Here is a 21,625-nt window from a genome sequence, read left to right as displayed (position 1 = left end):
GAGCTCTTTGAAGAGCTCTGTCTTCAGGAGTTTATTAAAGATAGTGAGAGATTCTCCTGATCTGGTAGTAGAAGGTAGTTAGTTAGAGGTGTTAGGAGAGTAAGAGCTCTTTGAAGAGCTCAGTCTTCAGGAGTTTATTATTAAAGATAGTGAGAGATTCTCCTGATCTGGTAGTAGAAGGTAGTTAGTTAGAGGTGTTAGGAGAGTAAGTGCTCTTTGAAGAGCTCAGTCTTCAGGAGTTTATTATTAAAGATAGTGAGAGATTCTCCTGATCTGGTAGTAGAAGGTAGTTAGTTAGAGGTGTTAGGAGAGTAAGAGCTCTTTGAAGAGCTCTGTCTTCAGGAGTTTATTAAAGATAGTGAGAGATTCTCCTGATCTGGTAGTAGAAGGTAGTTAGTTAGAGGTGTTAGGAGAGTAAGAGCTCTTTGAAGAGCTCTGTCTTCAGGAGTTTATTATTAAAGATAGTGAGAGATTCTCCTGATCTGGTAGTAGAAGGTAGTTAGTTAGAGGTGTTAGGAGAGTAAGTGCTCTTTGAAGAGCTCAGTCTTCAGGAGTTTATTATTAAAGATAGTGAGAGATTCTCCTGATCTGGTAGTAGAAGGTAGTTAGTTAGAGGTGTTAGGAGAGTAAGAGCTCTTTGAAGAGCTCTGTCTTCAGGAGTTTATTATTAAAGATAGTGAGAGATTCTCCTGATCTGGTAGTAGAAGGTAGTTAGTTAGAGGTATTAGGAGAGTAAGTGCTGTTTGAAGAGCTCTGTCTTCAGGAGTTTATTAAAGATAGTGAGAGATTCTCCTGATCTGGTAGTAGAAGGTAGTTGGTTAGAGGTGTTAGGAGAGTAAGTGCTCTTTGAAGAGCTCAGTCTTCAGGAGTTTATTAAAGATAGTGAGAGATTCTCCTGATCTGGTAGTAGAAGGTAGTTAGTTAGAGGTGTTAGGAGAGTAAGTGCTCTTTGAAGAGCTCAGTCTTCAGGAGTTTATTATTAAAGATAGTGAGAGATTCTCCTGATCTGGTAGTAGAAGGTAGTTAGAGGTGTTAGGAGAGTAGGTGTTCTTTGAAGAGCTCTGTCTTCAGGAGTTTATTAAAGATAGTGAGGGATGCTCCTGATCTGGTAGTAGAAGGTAGTTAGTTAGAGGTGTTAGGAGAGTAAGTGCTGTTTGAAGAGCTCTGTCTTCAGGAGTTTATTAATGATTGTAAGAGATTCTCCTGATCTGATAGTAGAAGGTAGTTAGTTAGAGGTGTTGGGAGAGTAAGAGCTCTTTGAAGAGCTCAGTCTTCAGGAGTTTATTAAAGATAGCGAGAGATTCTCCTGATCTGATAGTAGAAGGTAGTTAGTTAGAGGTGTTGGGAGAGTAAGAGCTCTTTGAAGAGCTCAGTCTTCAGGAGTTTATTATTAAAGATCGTGAGAGATTCTCCTGATCTGGTAGTAGAAGGTAGTTAGTTAGAGGTGTTAGGAGAGTAAGTGCTCTTTGAAGAGCTCAGTCTTCAGGAGTTTATTAAAGATAGCGAGAGATTCTCCTGATCTGGTAGTAGAAGGTAGTTTGTTAGAGGTGTTAGGAGAGTAAGAGCTCTTTGAAGAGCTCAGTCTTCAGGAGTTTATTATTAAAGATAGTGAGAGATTTTCCTGATCTGGTAGTAGAAGGTAGTTAGTTAGAGGTGTTAGGAGAGTAAGTGCTCTTTGAAGAGCTCAGTCTTCAGGAGTTTATTATTAAAGATAGTGAGAGATTCTCCTGATCTGGTAGTAGAAGGTAGTTAGTTAGAGGTGTTAGGAGAGTAGGTGCTCTTTGAAGAGCTCTGTCTTCAGGAGTTTATTAAAGATAACGAGAGACACTGTGATATCTGTGCAGTGTGATCTTCAGGTGAGAATGACAGGTATAGCTGGGTGTCATCAGCAAAGCAATGGTAGGAAAACTTACAACCTTTGAATTAGAAACCCAATGCACTAATCTATTGAATTTAGTCTTCAATATTAAATTTACAATGTAAAAAAAATATTTAAATAAAGAAACATATTGAATGTGTAGAGGTGTGTCCAAATTTTGACTGGTACTGTACACTGAAGAACAGATCAGTGGAGCTCAGGTTGTACCTGCTGTCTCTCCCAGTCGGTTGTGGCTCAGATCCAGGTGCTGCAGGTTCTGGTTCCGGGTCACAGCCTCGGCCAGGTGCTCGGCTGCTTTCTCCTCCAGACCGTTCCCCGAGAGGTTCAGAGACACCAGCGTGGTGTTCTCCAGCAGCATACTGGACACGGCCTTCACTCCATACTGGCCCAACTGGTTCTCAGACAGGTCTATTTCTGAAAGAAAAAAAATACGCTGTAAAATAAACTGCTTTAACAGATTTTATGTCATTAATATTATACAGCCATATTTATAGTAAAGCTATATATTTATTGCAGTATTTATGGTAAAAAATTTGTTTTATAGTGGCATTTTTAGTGAAACTATATGTTTATAGTGGTGTGTAGACTACAACTGTGTATTTATGGCTGTATTTACATTAAAACTACGTGTTTTTTGGTGGTATTTAAAGTAAAATACGTATAAAACTATGTATTTATGGCATTTATTATAGTTGAACTGTGTATTTATGGCAGTATTTACAGTAAAACTATATATGTATGTCATTTTATTCATAGCAAAAGTAGGTACTTATGGCAGTATTCATAGAGCGACTATATATGTATGATAGTATGTATAATAAAACTATGTATTCATGGTAGTATTTAAAGTAAAACTATGTATTTGTGATCTTATTCATACTAAAACTGTGCATTTGTGTCAGTATTTAGAGTAAAACTATGTATTGATGGTTTTATTCATACTAAAACTATGCATTTATGGCTGTATTCACAGTAAAACATTGTATTTGTGGTGGTATTTAGAGTAAAATATGTATTTATGGTGTTTTTTTAGAGTAAAACGATGTATTTATTGCATTCTTTATGGTTGAACTGTGTATTTATGGCAGTATTTACAGTAAAACAATATATGTCATTATTCATAGCAAAACTAGGTATTATTGGCAGTATTCATACTACAACTATATATTTATTACATTACATTACATTACATTTCATTTGGCAAACGCTTTTGTCCAAAGCGACTTACAATAATGAAGTGCAAAAGTAATAGGAATTTAGATAACCCATTTTTAGATAGGGCTTAAAGGAGGTCGAACGGAAATAAAGGGATAGAGAAGTGAAGGAGGGGAAGAAGGAAATTGGGTTAGAAGGAGTTAGTGTGTTAGAGGTGTTAGGAGAGTAAGTGCTCTTTGAAGAGCTCTGTCTTCAGGAGTTTCTTAAAGATAGCGAGAGATTCTCCTGATCTGGTAGTGGAGGGTAGTTTGTTCCACCATTGGGGAACTCTGTATGAGAACAGTCTGGATTGCTTTGTGTGAATGTTTGGCAAAGCGAGGCGACGTTCACTGGAGGAGCGCAGCGGCCGGGAGGTAGCGTAAGCCTTCAGGAGCGAGTGCAGGTAGGAAGGAGCCTGTTCTGTCATCACCTTGTAGGCGATTGTAAGAGTTTTGAATTTGATGCGAGCATCAACTGGTAGCCAGTGGAGCTCAATGAGCAGCGGGGTGACATGTGCCCGTTTTGGTTGGTTGAAGACCAGACATGCTGCTGCGTTCTGGATCATCTGGAGTGGTTTTACTACGCAGGCCGGGAGGCCAGCTAGCAGGGCATTGCAGTAGTCGAGGCGTGAGATGACGACTGCTTGTACCAGGAGTTGGGTGGCCTGTTGCTTCAGAAACTGTCTAATTTTCCTGATGTTATAAAGCGCGAAGCGGCAGGACCGAGCAACCGAGGCCACATGGTGCGTGAAGGAGAGTTGGTCATCAACCATAACACCCAGGTTCCTAGCAACCTTTGTCGGTGAGAGAGAGAGAGAGTCGATGCTTATAGAGAGGTTGTGTTGAAAAGATGGTTTTGCTGGTATGACCAGAAGTTCAGTCTTTGAGAGATTTAATTGAAGGTGATGCTCCTTCATCCAAGAGGATATGTCAGAGAGACACTGCGAAATCCGTGCAGAGATTGAGTTATCTTCAGGTGAGAATGACAGGTATAGCCGGGTGTCATCAGGGTGTCATCAGCAAAGCAATGGTAGGAAAAGCCATGTGAGTGGATAACCTGACCAAGAGAGGCAGTGTATATTGAGAAGAGAAGGGGACCCAGTACCAAACCCTGGGGAACCCCAGTGGATAGGGAGTGGGCTGAGGACAGCTGTCCTTGCCACGACACCTTGAACGAGCGCCCAGTGAGGTATGATCTAAACCATGACAGCACATTGTCTGAGATCCCCATGTTTGAAAGTATGGTTAGGAGGAAGTCGTGGTTGACCGTGTCGAAGGCGGCCGAGAGGTCCAGCAGAATGAGCACTGAGGACTGGCCTGCAGCTCTAGCAGTTTTCAACGCTTCAGTCACAGACAACAGAGCCGTCTCGGTAGAGTGTCCTTTTTTGAAACCAGATTGGTTCTGGACCAGGAGGTCATTTTGGGTGAGGAAGCCAGAGACCTGATTTAAAACTGCTCTCTCGAGTGTTTTAGAGAGAAAGGGTAGTAGTGAGACCGGTCTGTAGTTATCAACCTGGGCGGGGTTGAGAGAAGGCTTTTTAAGCAGTGGTGTCACATGTGCTTGTTTGAAAGCAGTTGGGAAAACACCAGAAGATAAAGAGGCATTGATGGTGTGAGTGATAGCCGGAATGATTGCAGGTGCGGTGGTTTGTAGTAAGTTTGAGGGAATTGGGTCAAGCGGACACGTAGTAGGACGGCTACGTGTTAGGAGAGCCAGTGTCTCGTTCTCAGTGAGAGGAGTGAACGAGGAGAGCGCAACGCCTTCGGTGGAGGGACACCGGTCTGCAGAGCATGTAGTAGGACTGCTACATGTTACATCAGTAAACTGGTTGCTGATAGCTGCCACTTTTCCAGTAAAGAATGATGCAAGTGTTTCAGCAGTAAGGCATGTAGCCGGAGGAGGAGGCGGAGGGTTAGGTAGTGATTTAAAAGTAGCAAATAGTTTCCGGGAGTCTGTGAGGGAGCTGAATTTATTGTGATAAAATTCAGCTTTAGCAGTCGTGATGCTGGCTGAGAAGGAAGCCAGGAGCAGTTGGTAGTTTTTTAGGTCTGCTTGTTTTTGGTTTTTATGCCATTTTCTTTCGGCAGCTCGGAGTTTGGAACGTAGTTCCCTGAGTGAGTTATTTTTTAGCCATGGCTGCGGTTTGCTAGAGCTAATGGCTCGAGATGTAAGAGGACAGAGGTTGTCCAAACAGGAGCTTAGTGTGGAGCAGAGTGTATCGGTGGCATCATTTACATTGAGTGATGAAAATGAGCCTGGTGGGGGCATGTTGTCAGTCACCAGCGAGGAGTACTGGTCTGCTGAGATATCTCGTAAATTTCGGCGGAACGAGACCATCGTAGGAGTAGCCGTGGGTTTGTTTGAAATATGAATATTGAGTTTCATGAAGTAGTGATCCGAGAGGTGCAAAGGAGTGACAGTTAAAGAGTCGGTGTCACAGTTACGAGTGAAGATCAGGTCTAGATGTTTGCCAGCTTTATGTGTTGGAGGGCTGGGGACCTGCTCCAGTTCGAAAGACTGCATGAGGGATGAGAAGTCTGTAAAGTTGGTACTGTCGTTGTGGATGTTCATATCCCCTAGAATGAGCATGGGACAATCTTGCTCAGGGATAGAAGACAGTAGCATGTCAAGTTCGTGTGTGAACTCGCCCATTTGTCCAGGAGGACGGTAGATAACAATAATGGCAAGTTTTGCTGGAGTATTAACCAGTGTGGCATGATACTCAAATGAACTGTATGAGTTTGCAGGTAATAGTGGAGTATGTTTTAAGCCATTAGCGATTAATAGGCCCGTTCCACCTCCTCGTCCTGAGGGACGAGAAGTATGGGAGAAGGAGTAATTATTGGAAAGAGCCGCCGGAGTAGCAGTGTTTTCAGGTTTGATCCAAGTTTCAGTCAGGGCCAGCAGTTGTAAGGCCAGATGATTTGCATAAGAGGCGATAAAGTCTGCTTTGTTATGGTAGTATGTATACTAAAACTATGTATTCATGGCAGTTTTTAGAGTAAAAAAATATGGCACTATTTACAGTAAAACTAAATATATGTATGTCAGTATTCAGAATCAAACTATGTAATTGTTACAGAAGTAAAACTATATATTTATGTTTTTTTCATAGTAAAACTTTGTATATATGGCAGTATTTAAAGTAAACTGTGTATTAATGGTTTTATTCATACTAAAACTATGCATTTATGTCATCATTCAGAGTAAAACTATGTATTTATGGCAGTATTTACAGTAAAACTATATATGTATGGCATTATTCATAGCAAAACTAGGTATTTATGGCAGTATTCATACTACAACTATATATTTATGGTAGTATGTATACTAAAACTGTATTCATGGCAGATTTTAGAGTAAAAAATATGGCAGTATTTACAGTAAAACTAAATATATTTATGTCAGTATTCAGGATCAAACTATGTAATTGTTGCAGTACTTGAAGTAAAACTATATATTTATGTTTTTTCATGGTAAAACTTTCTATATAGGCAGTATTCAGAGTAAAACTATATATTGATGGTTTTATTCATACTAAAACAATGCATTTATGTCAGTATTCAGAGTTAAACTATGTATTTATGGTTTTATTCATAGTAAAATTATATATTTATGTCAGTATACAGAGTAAAACTATGTATTTATTGTTTTATTCATAGTAAAATTATATATTCATGTCAGTATACAGAGTAAAACTATGTATTTATTGTTTTATTCATAGTAAAATTATAAATTTATGGCAGTATTCAGAGTAAAACTATGTATTTATAGTTTTATTCATAGTAAAACTATGTATTTATGATTATATTCATGCTAAAACTATCCATTTATGTCAGTCTCCAGAGTAAAACTACTGTATGTATTAACTATGCAAAAATATTTGCCTACATTTCTTCATATTTAATAAACTCAAATCAACTCTAAATTTGCATAACCTTTGATATTGATATTGAAAAACCTTTACTTTGTACTCTAAACCCATTGACCCCTTGGTTTATTATATTATATAAGTAATTAGGTCTAATGTACACTATTGCGAATGATTTAATAGGCAGTTGATGGAGTCCCACAGGGCTCTATATTAGGACCTATAGAGTGGGTATTAATTCTAACAGTGTATTTTAATGATGTGTGTGATTATTATCAGTGGTAATTAAATGAGGGATGTAATCAGGTTTAATGGTGAGCAGGTTCAGGGCGGTAGAGCGGTACAGAGCAGCCGGTTTTGTCCTGTAATTCTGGCTCAGCGCTGTGAGAAGCTGCGTGAGTCTTATTTAAACAAGAACAGGACTTTTTTCTCCTCCTAATAAAGCCAATCTCGCCCTTTCATTAAACGCGCTGACATACTGAGCAGCCGGTAATATGCAGAAAAATCAGCAGGAGAAATCCGGCATATGAAGCTTCACCTGTTCCAGAACAGAGACGCCTTTAACTTCAACAAATCCTCAAAATGCACCTTTATCAAAATGCACTTTTTACTCTATAAAGGTTTCATAATGTATGCTGAGATGTATTGTTAATGTGTTTTACATTATTTCATTATTACTTTGGTTATAACTTGGTAACATAATGATAATAAAGTTTGTGTAGCATCCCTCCTTCAATCATACAAATTTAATTAGATGTGGTCACTCTTGCTCTTCCAGTCCTGGTGCGATCCTAATGAGTGCCAGTTTCATCATTACGTTTTTTAATGGTCTATTTTTCATTGCTTAAAGTCATTTTCTAATTCTTTACTTAGTTAGGTAGTTCTTGTTTCTTAAATCTGGATTAGAACATTACTCAAATATTCACTATTCACTGTATACCTGTAACTCTACCTCTTCACTACTTTACTTTAACTGATGCTCTCAAACACTTTATTAAGAGACAAGAAATTCAAGTAATTAACTCTTGATGAGTTCAGCACAGCTGTTAACTGAAAGCCTGAATTCCAGGTGACTCTACCTCATAAAGCTGACTGAGAAAATAAATTCAGCTAAGATATGTAAAAGCTGTCTAATCTAAACAAGAGGTGCTACTTTGAAGAATTTAAACCTAAAACATAAACTACATATTTATGGCAGTAATCAGAATAAAACTATTTATTTATAGAGGTAGTTATAGTTAAAGTATTAATGGTAAAACTATATATTTATGGTTTTATTAATAGTAAAACTTTGTGTTTATGGCAGTATTCAGAATAAAACTATGTATCTAAGGCATTATTTATAGTAAAACTATGTATGCATGGCAGTATTTATAATAAAACTATGTATGTATGGCAGTATTTATAATAAAACTATGTATGCATGGCAGTATTTATAATAAAACTATGTATGTATGGCAGTATTTATAATAAAACTATGTATGTATGGCTTTATTTATTATAAAACTATGTATTTATGGCAGTATTCAGAATAAAACTTTGTATTTATGGCAGTATTCATAGTAAAACTGTGTATTTATGGCATTATTTAGAAAAAAAACTATGTACTTAAGACATTATTTATTATACAACTATGTATTTATGGCAGTGATCAGAACATAACTATATATTTATGGCATTATTTAGAACAAAAACGATGTATTTGTGGTTTTATTTATAGTAAAACTGTGTATTTATGGTTTTATTCATAGTAAAACTGTGTATTTATGGCAGTGTTTAGAATAAAACTCAAAATATTCAAAATAAAACTATGCACTTAAGGCATTACTTGTTGTAAAACTATGTACTAATGTCAGTATTTAGAGTAAAACTATGTATTTATGGTTTTGTTAATAGTAAAACCATTTTGTGCTACTTTGAAGAATCTAAAATAGAAAACATATTCTGTTTACTATATAATTCCATACGTTTTCTGCATAGTTTAGATGATTTTACTTGTATTAATCTACAATTTAAAGTAATGAAAAAACAATTAGTTGTAGGTGTTTTAAAAACTGTTTAAGACTTTTAAAAGTGTAAAAGTTTTGGCAAATTGTAAAATGCAGTTTCTAAACTTCTAAACTCAAGTTCTGGCTGATAATACCAGAATATGACCTTCCATCTTTATAACGGACCCATAAACGCCTGAAGTGTTGGTCCAGAATCGTCTCTTATCTCTCTGATATTATAGTAAGTGTGTATCTGTGTCAGAAGATCACCTGTGATGTAACAGTTCTCTTTCAGCATGTCGGCCACGGCTGCCCCGCCCACTCCTTCCATCCAATTATCTCGCAGATTCAGCTTCAGGATGAAGGTATTGGTTACCAGGGGAACCGCCAGAGCCGCGGTACCCTACAGAGCAGAGTTGTCATATTTATTTTTTATTTTTTTATTTCTCCTGTTGTTTATTTATCTCTGTGATCAATGGTGTATAAAAATAAACCGGCGGTGCTTTTATTCATGGCGGCTCCTGCAGCGAGGCTCATCCTGAGAGATCTGGAGGGAGGGTACCTGAGGACCGAGGCCGTGGTGCACCAGGCTCAGCTCGCTCTGCTGCATGTTCCTGAGGAAGCAGGAGACGGGGATCACTCCCAGCATCCTACACGCCTCCCTGTACCCAGCCTGAGCAGTGGGATCATACCGGGATTTCTCTTCTGTACAAAAAAATAACCAGCGTAAAACAAGACAACCCTCATAAATAAAAAGTAGATAAAAGGTTATTAAGCATTATTATAAAGCTATAGTGCTCTAAAGTGTTCTTTAGTGTAGCCACATTAATATTTATCAGTATATTTAAAGAGCGCTAAAATTGAACAACTTTTTTTTGTACTTATTATACTTTAATTACAGTATAAAAATAGTACAAAAATCTTACTTAAATTGTGCTAAGTGTACTTAACTGTACTACACATAGTAAATATATTGTATGAGACCCTGTTTTGTTAAAACACTGGCTGATATCTGTGAAACTAGCCTTAAATAGCTTAGCTTTTCTGTCAGGAGCCATTTTTTTATTTTAATTTTTTATTTATTTATTTATTTATTTTCCCATTTTCTCCCCAATTTACATGGCCAGTTACCCAACCCACTCGTTAGGACTCCCCCTATCACTAGTGATGCCCCAACATACCAGGAGAATGAAGACTAACACATGCTTCCTCCGATACATGTGAAGTTTGCTTGGAGGAAAGCGCAGCGGCTCTGTTCTGATACATCAGCTCACAGACGCCCTGTGCTGCAGACATCACCCTAGGAGTGATGTGGGGAGAGAGCGCCATCTACCCACCCGGAGGAAGTAGGGCCAATTGTGCTCCCTCTGAGCACCGGCAGCTTGATGGCAAAGCTGGGGTATATTTAATTATAATACATGAAGCTGGCTTTTTAAGCTAACTAGCAGTATTGGGGTAAACCACACTTTTTAGAACAGTTTTTAATTATTAACAAATAAAATGTAACTGTGAGGCTAAAATTGGTTTCTTGAATTTCCCATTCCACCTTAAATGCAATTTGGCTACCTAGCTAACTAGTAAGCTAGTTGGTTAGCTTAGCTTTTCTGTCAAGCACCCTTTTAAAGTAACTTGTATTAAATTATAACCCATGAAGCTGACTTTTATGTTAAGTAACTAGCAGTAGCCTATTATGGTAAACCACAGTATTATTATAACTATTCTTAATTTATTAACAAATAAAAAGTAGCTGTGGGGATAAAATGTATTTTTTTAAATATTGTTTGGCTGGCTATCTAGCTTTAGCTATGTTAGCTAGTTAGTTAAATAACTAGCTGGTTAACCTAACTAAATGCTGGTAGAGAGGTTCTTTATTTTCATGACTATTTACATTGTAGATTCTCACTGAAGGCATCAAAACTATGAATGAACACATGTGGAGTTTTTTGTACTTAATAAAAATGAGCTGAACCTCCACAGTCACCGGACCTGAACCCAATCCAGATGGTTTGGGGTGAGCTGGAGCACAGAGTGAAGAAGACAAAGGAGCAACAAGTGCTAATAAACACCTCTGGGAACTCCTTCCTTCCTTCAAGACTGTTGGACAACTTTTCATTTCAGGTGGCCACCTCTTGAAGCTCACTGAGAGAATGATGCCAAGAGTGTGCAAAGCAGTAATCAGAGCAATGGGTGGCTATTTTAAAGAAACTAGAATATAACTTTTTGTTAAGCACATAAAACTCCACATGTGTTCATTCATAGTTTTGATGCTTCAGTGAGAATCTACAATGTAAATAGTCATGAAAATAAAGAAAACGCATTGAAAAAGAGAAGGTGTGTCCAAACTTTTGGCCCGTACTGTATATATATATACTGCTTCCCCTAAAGTTAGAAGCACAAACTCTCTTTATCTAAGATGCCCCAGTTCTCCTCCACCAGGTTCACTCCTGTTGGCACAGTGCAGTCCAGTAGGTACCTGGCGTTCTCCTGGCGTTCACCATACCCAGATTCATTCATCAGTCTGGCAGGGAGAGGCATTCGATCCATCATTTCCTGCTCTTTAAATCACTCCAGCCACTCAGGCTCGGACACTGAACCCTCCAGTGACCTTCACAACCCGCACAAAGCCTTGACCTTCAGGAACGTCGATTAGGAGCCAGGCCTCCTCATTAAACATCAGGAGCATCCTGAGATCTTTACTACGACCTATTCTACTGCCATCTGTTTGTGTAAGGAGACTGTTATGGGCTTAGATTGGCTTAAACTCAATTATATGGAAAGATGTTCACATTTGTCACTGTTTACCTACAAAAGAGCATCGATATGAAAGCTGTTTCTGATAAAATGACCAGATAAAATGTATGTATAAAGCACAGACTCTATTTCTCGCTCTAAAGAATACGTTTCCCAGGTTGTACCTGCGTCTAACCTCCCGGACATCGTGACGCTTCTGCGCTTGCCCAGCTTTTGATTGCTATCACCTGGTTTCCCTTGTATAAATACCCTCTGTTTCCTTTAGTCCTTGTCAAGCATTGAACCTGGACCCCTAGCTTTATTTCTCTGCATTTCTTTTGTATTTTTGCTACTTTGTTACTGAGCCGTTTTTGTATTATTGGCTACTCTTTTTGCCTAGCTCTGTATTGTATGTTTTTTTTACCAGTTGCCGACCCTGTTTTCTAATTTTGACAATGTTTTTTGATATCCTGTGTATGACCTCCTTGCCTGCTCTCCCTGTTATGTTGTTGTATCTTGCTGCCCTTTTTTATTATTACCTAAACCTGTCCCACATAACTCAATTAAGCTGAATCATTTGATAAATCAACTTTATGTTAAGTATCTGTGAGTGTCTCTCGTCTCATCTGGCCCACGTGACACCATATATACACATATATATATATATATATAGTTTGTCAGTACACTGAATGGGCAAACGTGTTGGGACACCTGCTCATCTGTTTTGTTTTGGTGTTAAATTAGAGGGTGTTAAATTAGAATGTGTGGTGCTGGCTTCGTACACAGCAGGATTAGCCAGTAGACTTTGTCTGAGGGTGGAATCTGTACCTACAGTACCTACTGTGGCTAGTCAGCAGATGTGGGAGATGTGGTAACTTCCAAATAATGAGTTTCATTGAGTGTTTCTATCACAGTCAAGCATGAAGTAGCTTTATGTAGCTAACTCTATTGTGTTTTAAACGCTCAGCGTATACATGGCATGCAAGAGTTATTTTGTGTAAAGAACTTCATGAACATGTTTTGCATGTTTTGTTTTAAAAGGCAATTTCCTTTAATTACTGTTTTTTTTCTGTAGTTAATAATTATATATACATACTGTATATACTTATATAACTTTTTTACATATTTGTCCCTGATTTTCTCCCTGATTTGAGTTTTAATCCTTATATTCTTGCATATATTTTTTTTTTTCTTTTACTGTAACATTTAATTGGAAAAGGTTGTAAAAAAAAAAAGCTTGTCAGTACACTGAATGGGCAAAAATGTTCATTTGTTTTGTTTTTTTCTGAAATCAAGGGTATTCGATTAAAATGTGTGGTACTGACAGGATTAGCAGCCAGTAGACTTTGTCTGAGGAAGGGATCTGTACCTACAGAATGGGCAAGGGTGTTGGGACACCTGTTTATTTGTTTTGTTTTGTCTGCAATCAAGGGTATTAAATTAGAATGTGTGGTGCTGACTTTGTACACGACAGGATTAGCCTGTAAAATTGCAGAAAATGTTCCTAGTTTTGCAGCTAGGAACACAATTAATTACAGCTTTTAATACTTTTTTTCTGCATATTTTTTTCTTATACTGTAACATTTAATGGGAAAAGCCTTTATAAGCTTGTCAGTATACTGAAGGTGCAAAAGTGATGGGAAGCCTGCTTGTTTGTTTTGTATGGTCTGAAATCAAAGGTATTAAAAAGTATGTGTGGTGCTGACTTCGTACACAGCAGGATTAGCCAGTAGACTTCGTCTGAGGAAGGGATCTGTAACTACAGCCTGTAGCAAGTCAGCAGATGAGCTTTTAAACCTTTTTTTGCATATATATTTTTTCTTATTCTGTAACATTTAATCGGAAAAGGTTGTAAAATAAGGCTTTTCAGTACTCTGAATGGGCAAAAGTGGTAATAAAAAGGGTATTAAAAAGAATGTGTGGTGCTGGCTTTGTACACGGCAGGATTAGCCAGTAGACTTCATCTGAGGAAGGGATCTGTAACTACAGAATGGGCAAGGGTGTTGGGACACCTGTTACTTTGTTTTGTTTTGTCTGAAATCAAGGGTATTAAAAAGTATGTGTGGTGCGGACTTCGTACACAGCAGGATTAGCCAGTAGACTTCGTCTGAGGAAGGGACCTACAACCTGTAGCAAGTCAGCAGATGAGGGAGATGTAGGCACTTTTAAATGGGTCTAGTCCAGTGTAAAACTAGGTATAATATGTTCATTTTCATATTTTAAAGGTCTGATTTAAGCTCTATAAGCTGTTTATAAGCTGTTTAGGGAAAACTGTAATTTAAGTGTCATCAGCAAATCAAATACGACAGCGCGCCATTGTTCGCCATTAAGGCGGCCAATTATGATAAATGTGGAAAATTCCCAAGCCGTTCATTAAGCGATGCAGAGGCACACTGCATTAATACAGCAGATGGTCATCTCTAATAAGCTGAATAAACAGCCGCGAGAAAGAGAGAGAGAGAGAGAGAGAGAGAGAGAGAGAGAGAGAGAAGAGAGAGAGAGAGAGAGAGAGAGAGAGAGAGAGAGAGAGAGAGAGAGAGCACATGGAGAGCACATGGGTTTGGAACAGTGATTTATGTAGATGTAGGAGACTGCGTAGGTGTTCCAGTATCTTCAGAACAAGCAGGTGAGAAATAGAGAAAAAGAGAGAGAGAGAGAGAAAGAGAGAGAGAATGAGAGAGAGAGAGAAATTGAGAGAATGTGTCTGAAATCAAAAGTATGACTCACAACTGTTAGCCCGTTTTATTCCCTGTAGAGAAGCAACCACACACTCTCTGCCCCTTAGCTTTCTGACACCCTCTATCACAACACTATCACTCACCCACGCTCTCTCTCTCTCTCTCTCTCTCTCTCTCTCTCTCTCTCTCTCTCGCGCGCACGGTGTCACTCGCTCTCACTTTTCCACTCTTAATAAGAACTCTTCGCTACATAACCTTCCAGCTCCAGCTCCGTGTCGTAATCTTCATCCACGCTGAAACACACTGCATCTCTCCGGGGCTGTCCATCATCCGCTCCACCTCCACTCCCTGGACCACTCTTCTCCACCTCATCTTCATCATCATCTTCATCATCCTCATCCTCATCCTTCTTCAGCTTCTTTTCAACCCTGTTCCCTTTGATCAGCCTCCGACCGCTGGCTCTGACCACTGTCTGATACAAGACGCAAAAAAAAATGCTGCCCTTCAGAATTTAAAGAGTTAAATTTGAAAGGGCAAATTGCCTTTTTTTAAAGTTTTTTTGCGCAAATGCTTCTGAAGTTCTAAACTATATTGGACAGAGATACAGGGGTTGGACGATGAAAATGAAAATGAAACACCTGTCTCATTTTAGTGTGGGAGCTTTCATGGCTAAATTGGAGCAGCCTGGTGTTCAATCTTCATTAATTGCACATTATTGCACCAGTAAGAGCAGAGTGTGAAGGTTCAATTAGCAGGGTAAGAGCACAGTTCTGCTCTAAATATTGCAATACACACAGCATTATGGGTGACATACCAGAGTTCAAAAGAGGACAAATTGTTGGTGCACGTCTTGCTGGCGCATCTGTGACCAAGACAGCAAGTCTTTGTGATGCATCAAGAGCCAAGGTATCCAGGGTAACGTCAGCATACCACCAAGAAGGACCAACCACATCCAACAGGATTAACTGTGGACGCTGTAAGAGGAAGCTGTCTGAAAGGGTTGTTCGGGTGCTAACCCGGATTGTATCCTAAAAAAAACATAAAACCACGGCTGATCAAATCACGCAGAACTCAATGTGCACCTCAACTCTCCTGTTTCCACCAGAACTGTCCGTCACCACAATCAATTTATTGTGCTCTAAAACCAGGTGATTCAGTTTCTTTGTCCAAACCCTGTATATCCACATAACAAAAGATTTTACAGGGTTCTTTGCACATTACAAATTTAAGTATTACAAAGTATTTTCCTAATTTTGCATCTAAGAACACTTTTTATCTTACATTTAATACATTTCTCTAAATAAAATACAGCTTTTTAAAGTACTTCTGCATATTTTCTTGCAGTTTTAAACTGTATTTCACAGTGATATATGTGCACAACAACATTTTTAAAATTTATTTTACGCTTAGTAAAAGTAAAGCTTGCATATTTTTCTGCAGTTATTAACGATATTGGACAGAGATATATCCACATAACAACAATTTTTATCAATTTTTTTCAGTTAGTAAATTTCAGGTTTTCAATGGTTTTGCTTGTATTTTCTGCCGTTCTAAACTGTATTTGACAGTAATATATGTGCATAACAACATTTTTAAAATGTATTTTACGGTTAGTCTCAGTAAATAACATTTTATTTGTAAAAAAAAAAAACTTGTATATTTTTCTGCAGTTATTAACGATATTGTACAGAAATATATCCACGTAACAACAGTATTTTTCTTGTAAAATTACAGAAAAGTATTATTTTACAGAAAATGTTTTTATTTTTCAGTTTGTAAATTTCAGGTTTTCAATGCTTTTGCTTGTTTTTTTCTGCCATTGTAAACTGTATTTGATTTGACAGTGATATATGTGCACAACAATAGTAAACGTTCCAACATTTTTTACAATAAATATATGACAGATAATTTCTGTAATTACAGTTTAAAATAAATAAATACATTCTTGCACATTTTTCTGCAGTTATTAATGGTATTGGGCAGATATATAAGCATATAACGACAATATTTTCCATATACTATTGAAAAAAATGGTCCTAATTTTGCAACTAAGACCATTCATTTTTTTTTGCTCTGTTAGTTAATTTAATGATTTTTTTTCTTTTACTTTTTTCTTGCAAATTTTATTGTAGTTATGAACTTTATGGACAGTGATATATATGCACAACATTAGTTAGAGACATTTTCCTATTTTTTTTACTTAAATTTATGTTTTTTTGTGTAGGTAATAACTATATATAGGTAATTATGTTAAATATATAAGTTAAATATGGCCCACCCAAGATGGCGGCGCGTTAACACGCAGCGGCCGCTCCGGTCCGTTAAATGGTGCTTTTGTGTTACTATTTGTAGTTTTTTCCGTTTATTTCCTGCAAATATGTGCATCGGAACACCCGTGCACATGTTCTACCACCGCCAGACCCTGCTACAGTGGAGAAACCAGCCAGAAAACACGCTACCGGACGAGGTTCTGCAGACGCTACTTGAGCTTAGCCTGCTAAGAGACCCAGGCCGCTAGCCCGCGGTGTTTCCTGACGCCGGAGCCCAGCGGAAGTGCCATCGCAAGCGATGCAAGCGTAAGCGTAAGCGCGGAAAGAGAGCCGGGATCCGCGCGAGGCTAAAAGCTAGTCCTAGCCGGCCGGCTATACCATCGCTCTTTCTGGCAAACGTCTGTTCCCTCGACAATAAACTGGACTACATCCGACTCCAGCGAACTACCCAGCGTGAGTTCAGAGACTGCTGTGCTTTGGTTTTTGTGGAATCGTGGCTGAACGACAACATTCCGGACAGCGCCATTCACAGGCGTTCAGAGCGGATAGGAGCGCGGCTCTATCCGGGAAGACCCGCGGTGGAGGCGTGTGTGTTTACATCAACACGGAATGGTGTAACAACGCTGTGACTGTCGCCAAACACTGCTCTCCACTGGTGGAGTTCCTGATAGTCAAGTGCAGACCTTTTTATTTAGTACGGGAGTTCTCCGCCGTGCTAATAGCTGCTGTCTACATTCCACCCAGCGCTAGCACTGGTGCTAATGCTAAAGAGGCTCTGTGTGAACTCTATCGGTCTATCAGCGATCTACAGAACAAACACCCAGACGGACTGTTTATTATCGCTGGAGATTTCAACCACGCAAATCTCAAGTCAGTGCTCCCTAAATTCCATCAACATGTGCACTTTGCAACGAGAGGAGCGAGCGCGCTGGATCTTGTTTACACAAACATCCCTAGCGCGTACCGGGCGGAGCCCCGCCCCCACCTCGCTTTCTCGGACCACATGTGTGTTTGGCTGACTCCAACATACACACCACTCATCAGACGCTCCAGGCCTGTTCAGAAGCAGGTGAAAACCTGGCCGGCAGGCTCCATCTCTGCCCTTCAGGACTCTTTTGAGTGCACTGCATGGGACATGTTTAGGGAGGCTGCTACTGAAGGCGATTCTGTTGATTTGGAGGAGTATGGACGAGCAGGTGTTGTGCCTGACTGCAGTGGATGTGAGGAACACTCTGCGCAGAGTCAACCCACGAAAAGCTGCAGGACCAGACAACATCCCCGGCAGAGTGCTCAGGGAGTGCGCAGACCAGCTGACAGATGTTCTCACGGACATCTTCAACATCTCCCTGTGCAGCGCCACTGTCCCAACGTGCCTCAAGTCCACCACCATCGTTCCCGTGCCGAAGAAGTCCACAGTGTCCTGCCTCAATGACTACCGTCCCGTTGCACTTACACCCATCATCATGAAGTGCTTCGAGAGGCTAGTCATGAGGAACATCAAGACATGACTGCCCTCTTCACTGGACCCCCTGCAGTTTGCGTATCGTCCCAATCGCTCCACGGACGATGCCATCACCACCACCCTTCATCTCTCCCTCACCCACCTGGAGAAGAAGGACACTTACATCAGAATGCTGTTTATAGACTTCAGTTCAGCATTCAACACCATCATCCCACAGAACCTCATCAGGAAGCTAAGCTCGCTCGGCCTCAACACCCCCCTCTGCAACTGGATCCTGGACTTTCTGACGGGGAGACCCCAGTCAGTCCGGTTCGGGGGCAGCACCTCCAGCACCATCACACTGAACACTGGGGCCCCCCAGGGCAGTGTCCTGAGTCCTCTGCTGTTCACCCTGCTGACTCATGACTGTGCTGCAAAACACAGTTCTAACAGCTTTATCAAGTTCGCCGATGATACAACCGTGCTGGGTCTCATCACCAAAAGCGACGAGTCAGCATACAGAGAGGAGGTGCAGCGGCTGACAGACTGGTGTACAGTCAACAACCTTCACCTGAATGTGGACAAGACAAAGGAAATGGTTGTTGACTTCAGGAGAGCACAACACACCCACTCTCCACTCAACATCGACGGGTCCTCTGTGGAGATTGTTAAGAGCACCAAGTTCCTTGGTGTCCACTTAGCAGATAACCTCACCTGGACCCTGAACACCAGCTCTACAGCCAAGAAAGCCCAGCAGCGTCTCTACTTCCTCCGGAAGCTGAGAAAGGCCCGTCTCCCTCCACCCATCCTCACACTCTTCTATAGAGGGACCATTGAGAGCATCCTGAGCAGCTGCATCACTGCCTGGTTTGGGACCTGCACCGTCTCTGACCGCAAGACCCTCCAGCGTATTGTGAGGACAGCTGAGAGGATCATTGGCGTCTCTCTCCCCTCCATCACGGACATTTACACCACCCGCAGCATCCGCAAAGCAACCAGCATTGTGAATGACCCCACCCATCCCTCACACAAACTGTTCTCCCTCCTGCCTCCGGGAAGAAGGTACCGCAGCATCCGGTCCAGCACGACCAGATTCTGCAACAGCTTCTACCCCCAAGCCATCAGACTCCTCAACTGCAGAGACTGAACTGATGATTTTTCTGTACATGCACACACACTCTTACCCGACTTACCCCAGAAAATGGAAAGCACTAAAAACCCTACTACCTCACTGGACTCTATTGCACACTGTGTAATAGAGGTAATTACTACCTCACTGGTCTTTTTTGCACACTTTTTGCACACTGCATAATTTGCACACTGTCTTGTTATTTATTATTCTTTGTCTGTATTGTGTTGTATTGTCTGTCTGCACTTTTGTACTGTTGCACTATTGTTCTGTATACACTGTGTTTATGTGCACCATGGTCCCTGGAGGAACGTTGTTTCGTTTCACTGTGTACTCTGTATATAGCTGAAATGACAATAAAAACCACTTTGACACTTTGACACTTTGACACTAAATATTGTTATATTACATATTTATAACTTATAAAACATATTAATATATATTAATACATAAAATATATATCCACACAACAACAGCAATTTTGCAGCTAAGAACACAATGAATTATAGCTTTTAATAGTTTTTTCTGCGTATATATTTTTTTTCTTATATTGTAATATTTAAAGGGAAAAGCCTTTAAAAGCTTGTCAGTACACTGAATGGGCAAAAGTGATGGGACTCCTGCTCGTTTGTTTAGTTTTGTCTGAATTCAATGGTATAAAAAAGTATGTATGGTGCTGGCTTCCTTCCAAAGCCATTTTGGGCTCCCATGACTTTTGGCATATCGGTGTAAATGAGGTCATTGAACATTCCTCGCTTACTCACCTGGTGGTCCACACTCCCCCTGCTGTAGATGTTGCGTGGTCTGCTGGGTGGTCTGCCCCCAATCCCTCCTAACGGCTCCTGTACCTGCCCTTCATCTTCATCTTCATCATCACCATCATCACCTTCATCACCTTCATCACCACCATCATCATCATCATCCTCGTCCTCGTGCACGGACTCCAGCAGTGTCTCTTTGGCTACTTTCTTCCCCACCACCATGCTGGATTAGTGCTAGGGGGTCTTTTATCACGATTTTCTCTGATAAATCTGAGATAAATCCCTTTAGTCTAAAGTCAGATTTACACTCGGGTTGCCAGGTATTGAATTTCCTCTAACTTAAACACACACAGAGAGTGAAAGAAAATCAGTGCAGGACGTTAGTGTGTGTTGTTTGTTGCCCTGGTACACACTCTCTCTAACTGCCACAAACTCTACAGCAAATGCTCCAATCAGCATTCAGCTCTCAACAGAGGGGGCGGGGCAAACTGCAACTGATTTACTGTGTTGACAGGTTGCCTTGGTGCCAGTTTCCCAGGCTCTTGTTGTGTTTTCTGAGGGAGGGGCTTTATAAAGAGCAGAAACCTTGTGCTTGAGTGTTTTTTTTTATTATTTAAAAATGTTCTGCATTATAGATTAATGCTAAAATCATTCAAACTATAAATAAAAACATATGAAATTATTTAGTAAACAAAAAAGTGTAAAACAAACCAGATTATGTTTAATATTTTAGATTATTCTTCTTGTTTAAATGGCTGGATTTTCTCAGTCAGCTTTATGAGGTAGAGTCTCCTGGAATTCAGGCTTTCAGTTAACAGCTGTGCTGAACTCATCAAGAGTTAATTACTTGAATTTTTTGTCTCTTAATAAAGTGTTTGAGAGCATCAGTTGTAAAGTAGTGAAGAGGTAGAGTTACAGGTATACAGTGAATAGTGAATATTTGAGTTATGTTCTAATCCAGATTATGAGAAGAACTACTCAACTAAATAAAGAAAAAAAATGACTATGAATAAATGAAGGTCAATCAATCTGAAAAGAAGAATTGCAGGAAGTTTAAAAAAGTATTCTCAAGTGCAGTCACAAAGACCATCAAAAACATTATAATGATAGAACTGGCACTCATCAGGACTGCCACAGGAAAGGAAGAGCAAGAGTTCCCACTGTTGTACAGGATAAGTTCATCAGAGTTACCAGCCTCAGAAACTGCTAAGAGTTAACCCTTGTGAAAAGAAGTAAACTTAAGAGCATTAAAGTAAGTCAAAATATTTTTTTAAATACAAACTAAATATACTTTCTCTGTATTCCAATACAATTTAAAATGAAGCCATAAAGCCATGCTTTAAATCATACATTGTGTTGAATATATAAATATATATATATATATATATAAAAATATATATATATATATATATATATATATATATATATATATATATATATATATATATATATATATATATATAGTCATTAAATACTGCTTAAAGTTCATTTTAGTGTAGTAGTTTTACCATTAGCATTAAGGTGTACGCAATATGTGCATCAATACACAAAGTAGTACATTTAAGTGTATTAAAAGTGTTTAAAAACACACATACTTAAATCTACTAAAGTTCACAGAAGTTGTACAAAAAAGCACTCTAAAGCACAATTTCACACTTTTATGTTATGTTTAAATATGGCTTAA

The 21,625-nt window shown here is 39.4% G+C and overlaps 1 protein-coding gene across 3 annotated transcripts in view; it reads right to left on the bottom strand.

Annotated features, from left to right (window-relative positions):
- Nucleotides 1–20,384, bottom strand: part of lrrc74b (leucine rich repeat containing 74B) — a 45,596-nt gene extending 25,212 nt beyond the window's left edge. The window contains exons 1-5 of one of the 3 annotated variants that reach the window (XM_049470519.1): nucleotides 19,945–20,384; nucleotides 14,596–14,812; nucleotides 9,495–9,637; nucleotides 9,203–9,335; nucleotides 2,087–2,293 (exon numbers count right to left, since the gene is read on the bottom strand). In XM_049470519.1, the coding sequence (XP_049326476.1) occupies nucleotides 2,087–2,293; nucleotides 9,203–9,335; nucleotides 9,495–9,637; nucleotides 14,596–14,812; nucleotides 19,945–20,163 (919 nt within the window). In that variant the 5' untranslated portion in view covers nucleotides 20,164–20,384. The remainder of the gene's footprint in view (nucleotides 1–2,086; nucleotides 2,294–9,202; nucleotides 9,336–9,494; nucleotides 9,638–14,595; nucleotides 14,813–19,944) is intronic. The other 2 variants (XM_049470518.1, XM_049470517.1) reach the window with 2 other exon arrangements.
- Between the last annotated feature and the right edge of the window lie 1,241 nt (nucleotides 20,385–21,625).

The sequence above is a fragment of the Astyanax mexicanus genome, chromosome 22 (assembly GCF_023375975.1).
Source record: "Astyanax mexicanus isolate ESR-SI-001 chromosome 22, AstMex3_surface, whole genome shotgun sequence".
Taxonomy (NCBI): Eukaryota; Metazoa; Chordata; class Actinopteri; order Characiformes; family Acestrorhamphidae; genus Astyanax; species Astyanax mexicanus.
This window is presented reverse-complemented; position numbering and strand designations above follow the sequence as displayed.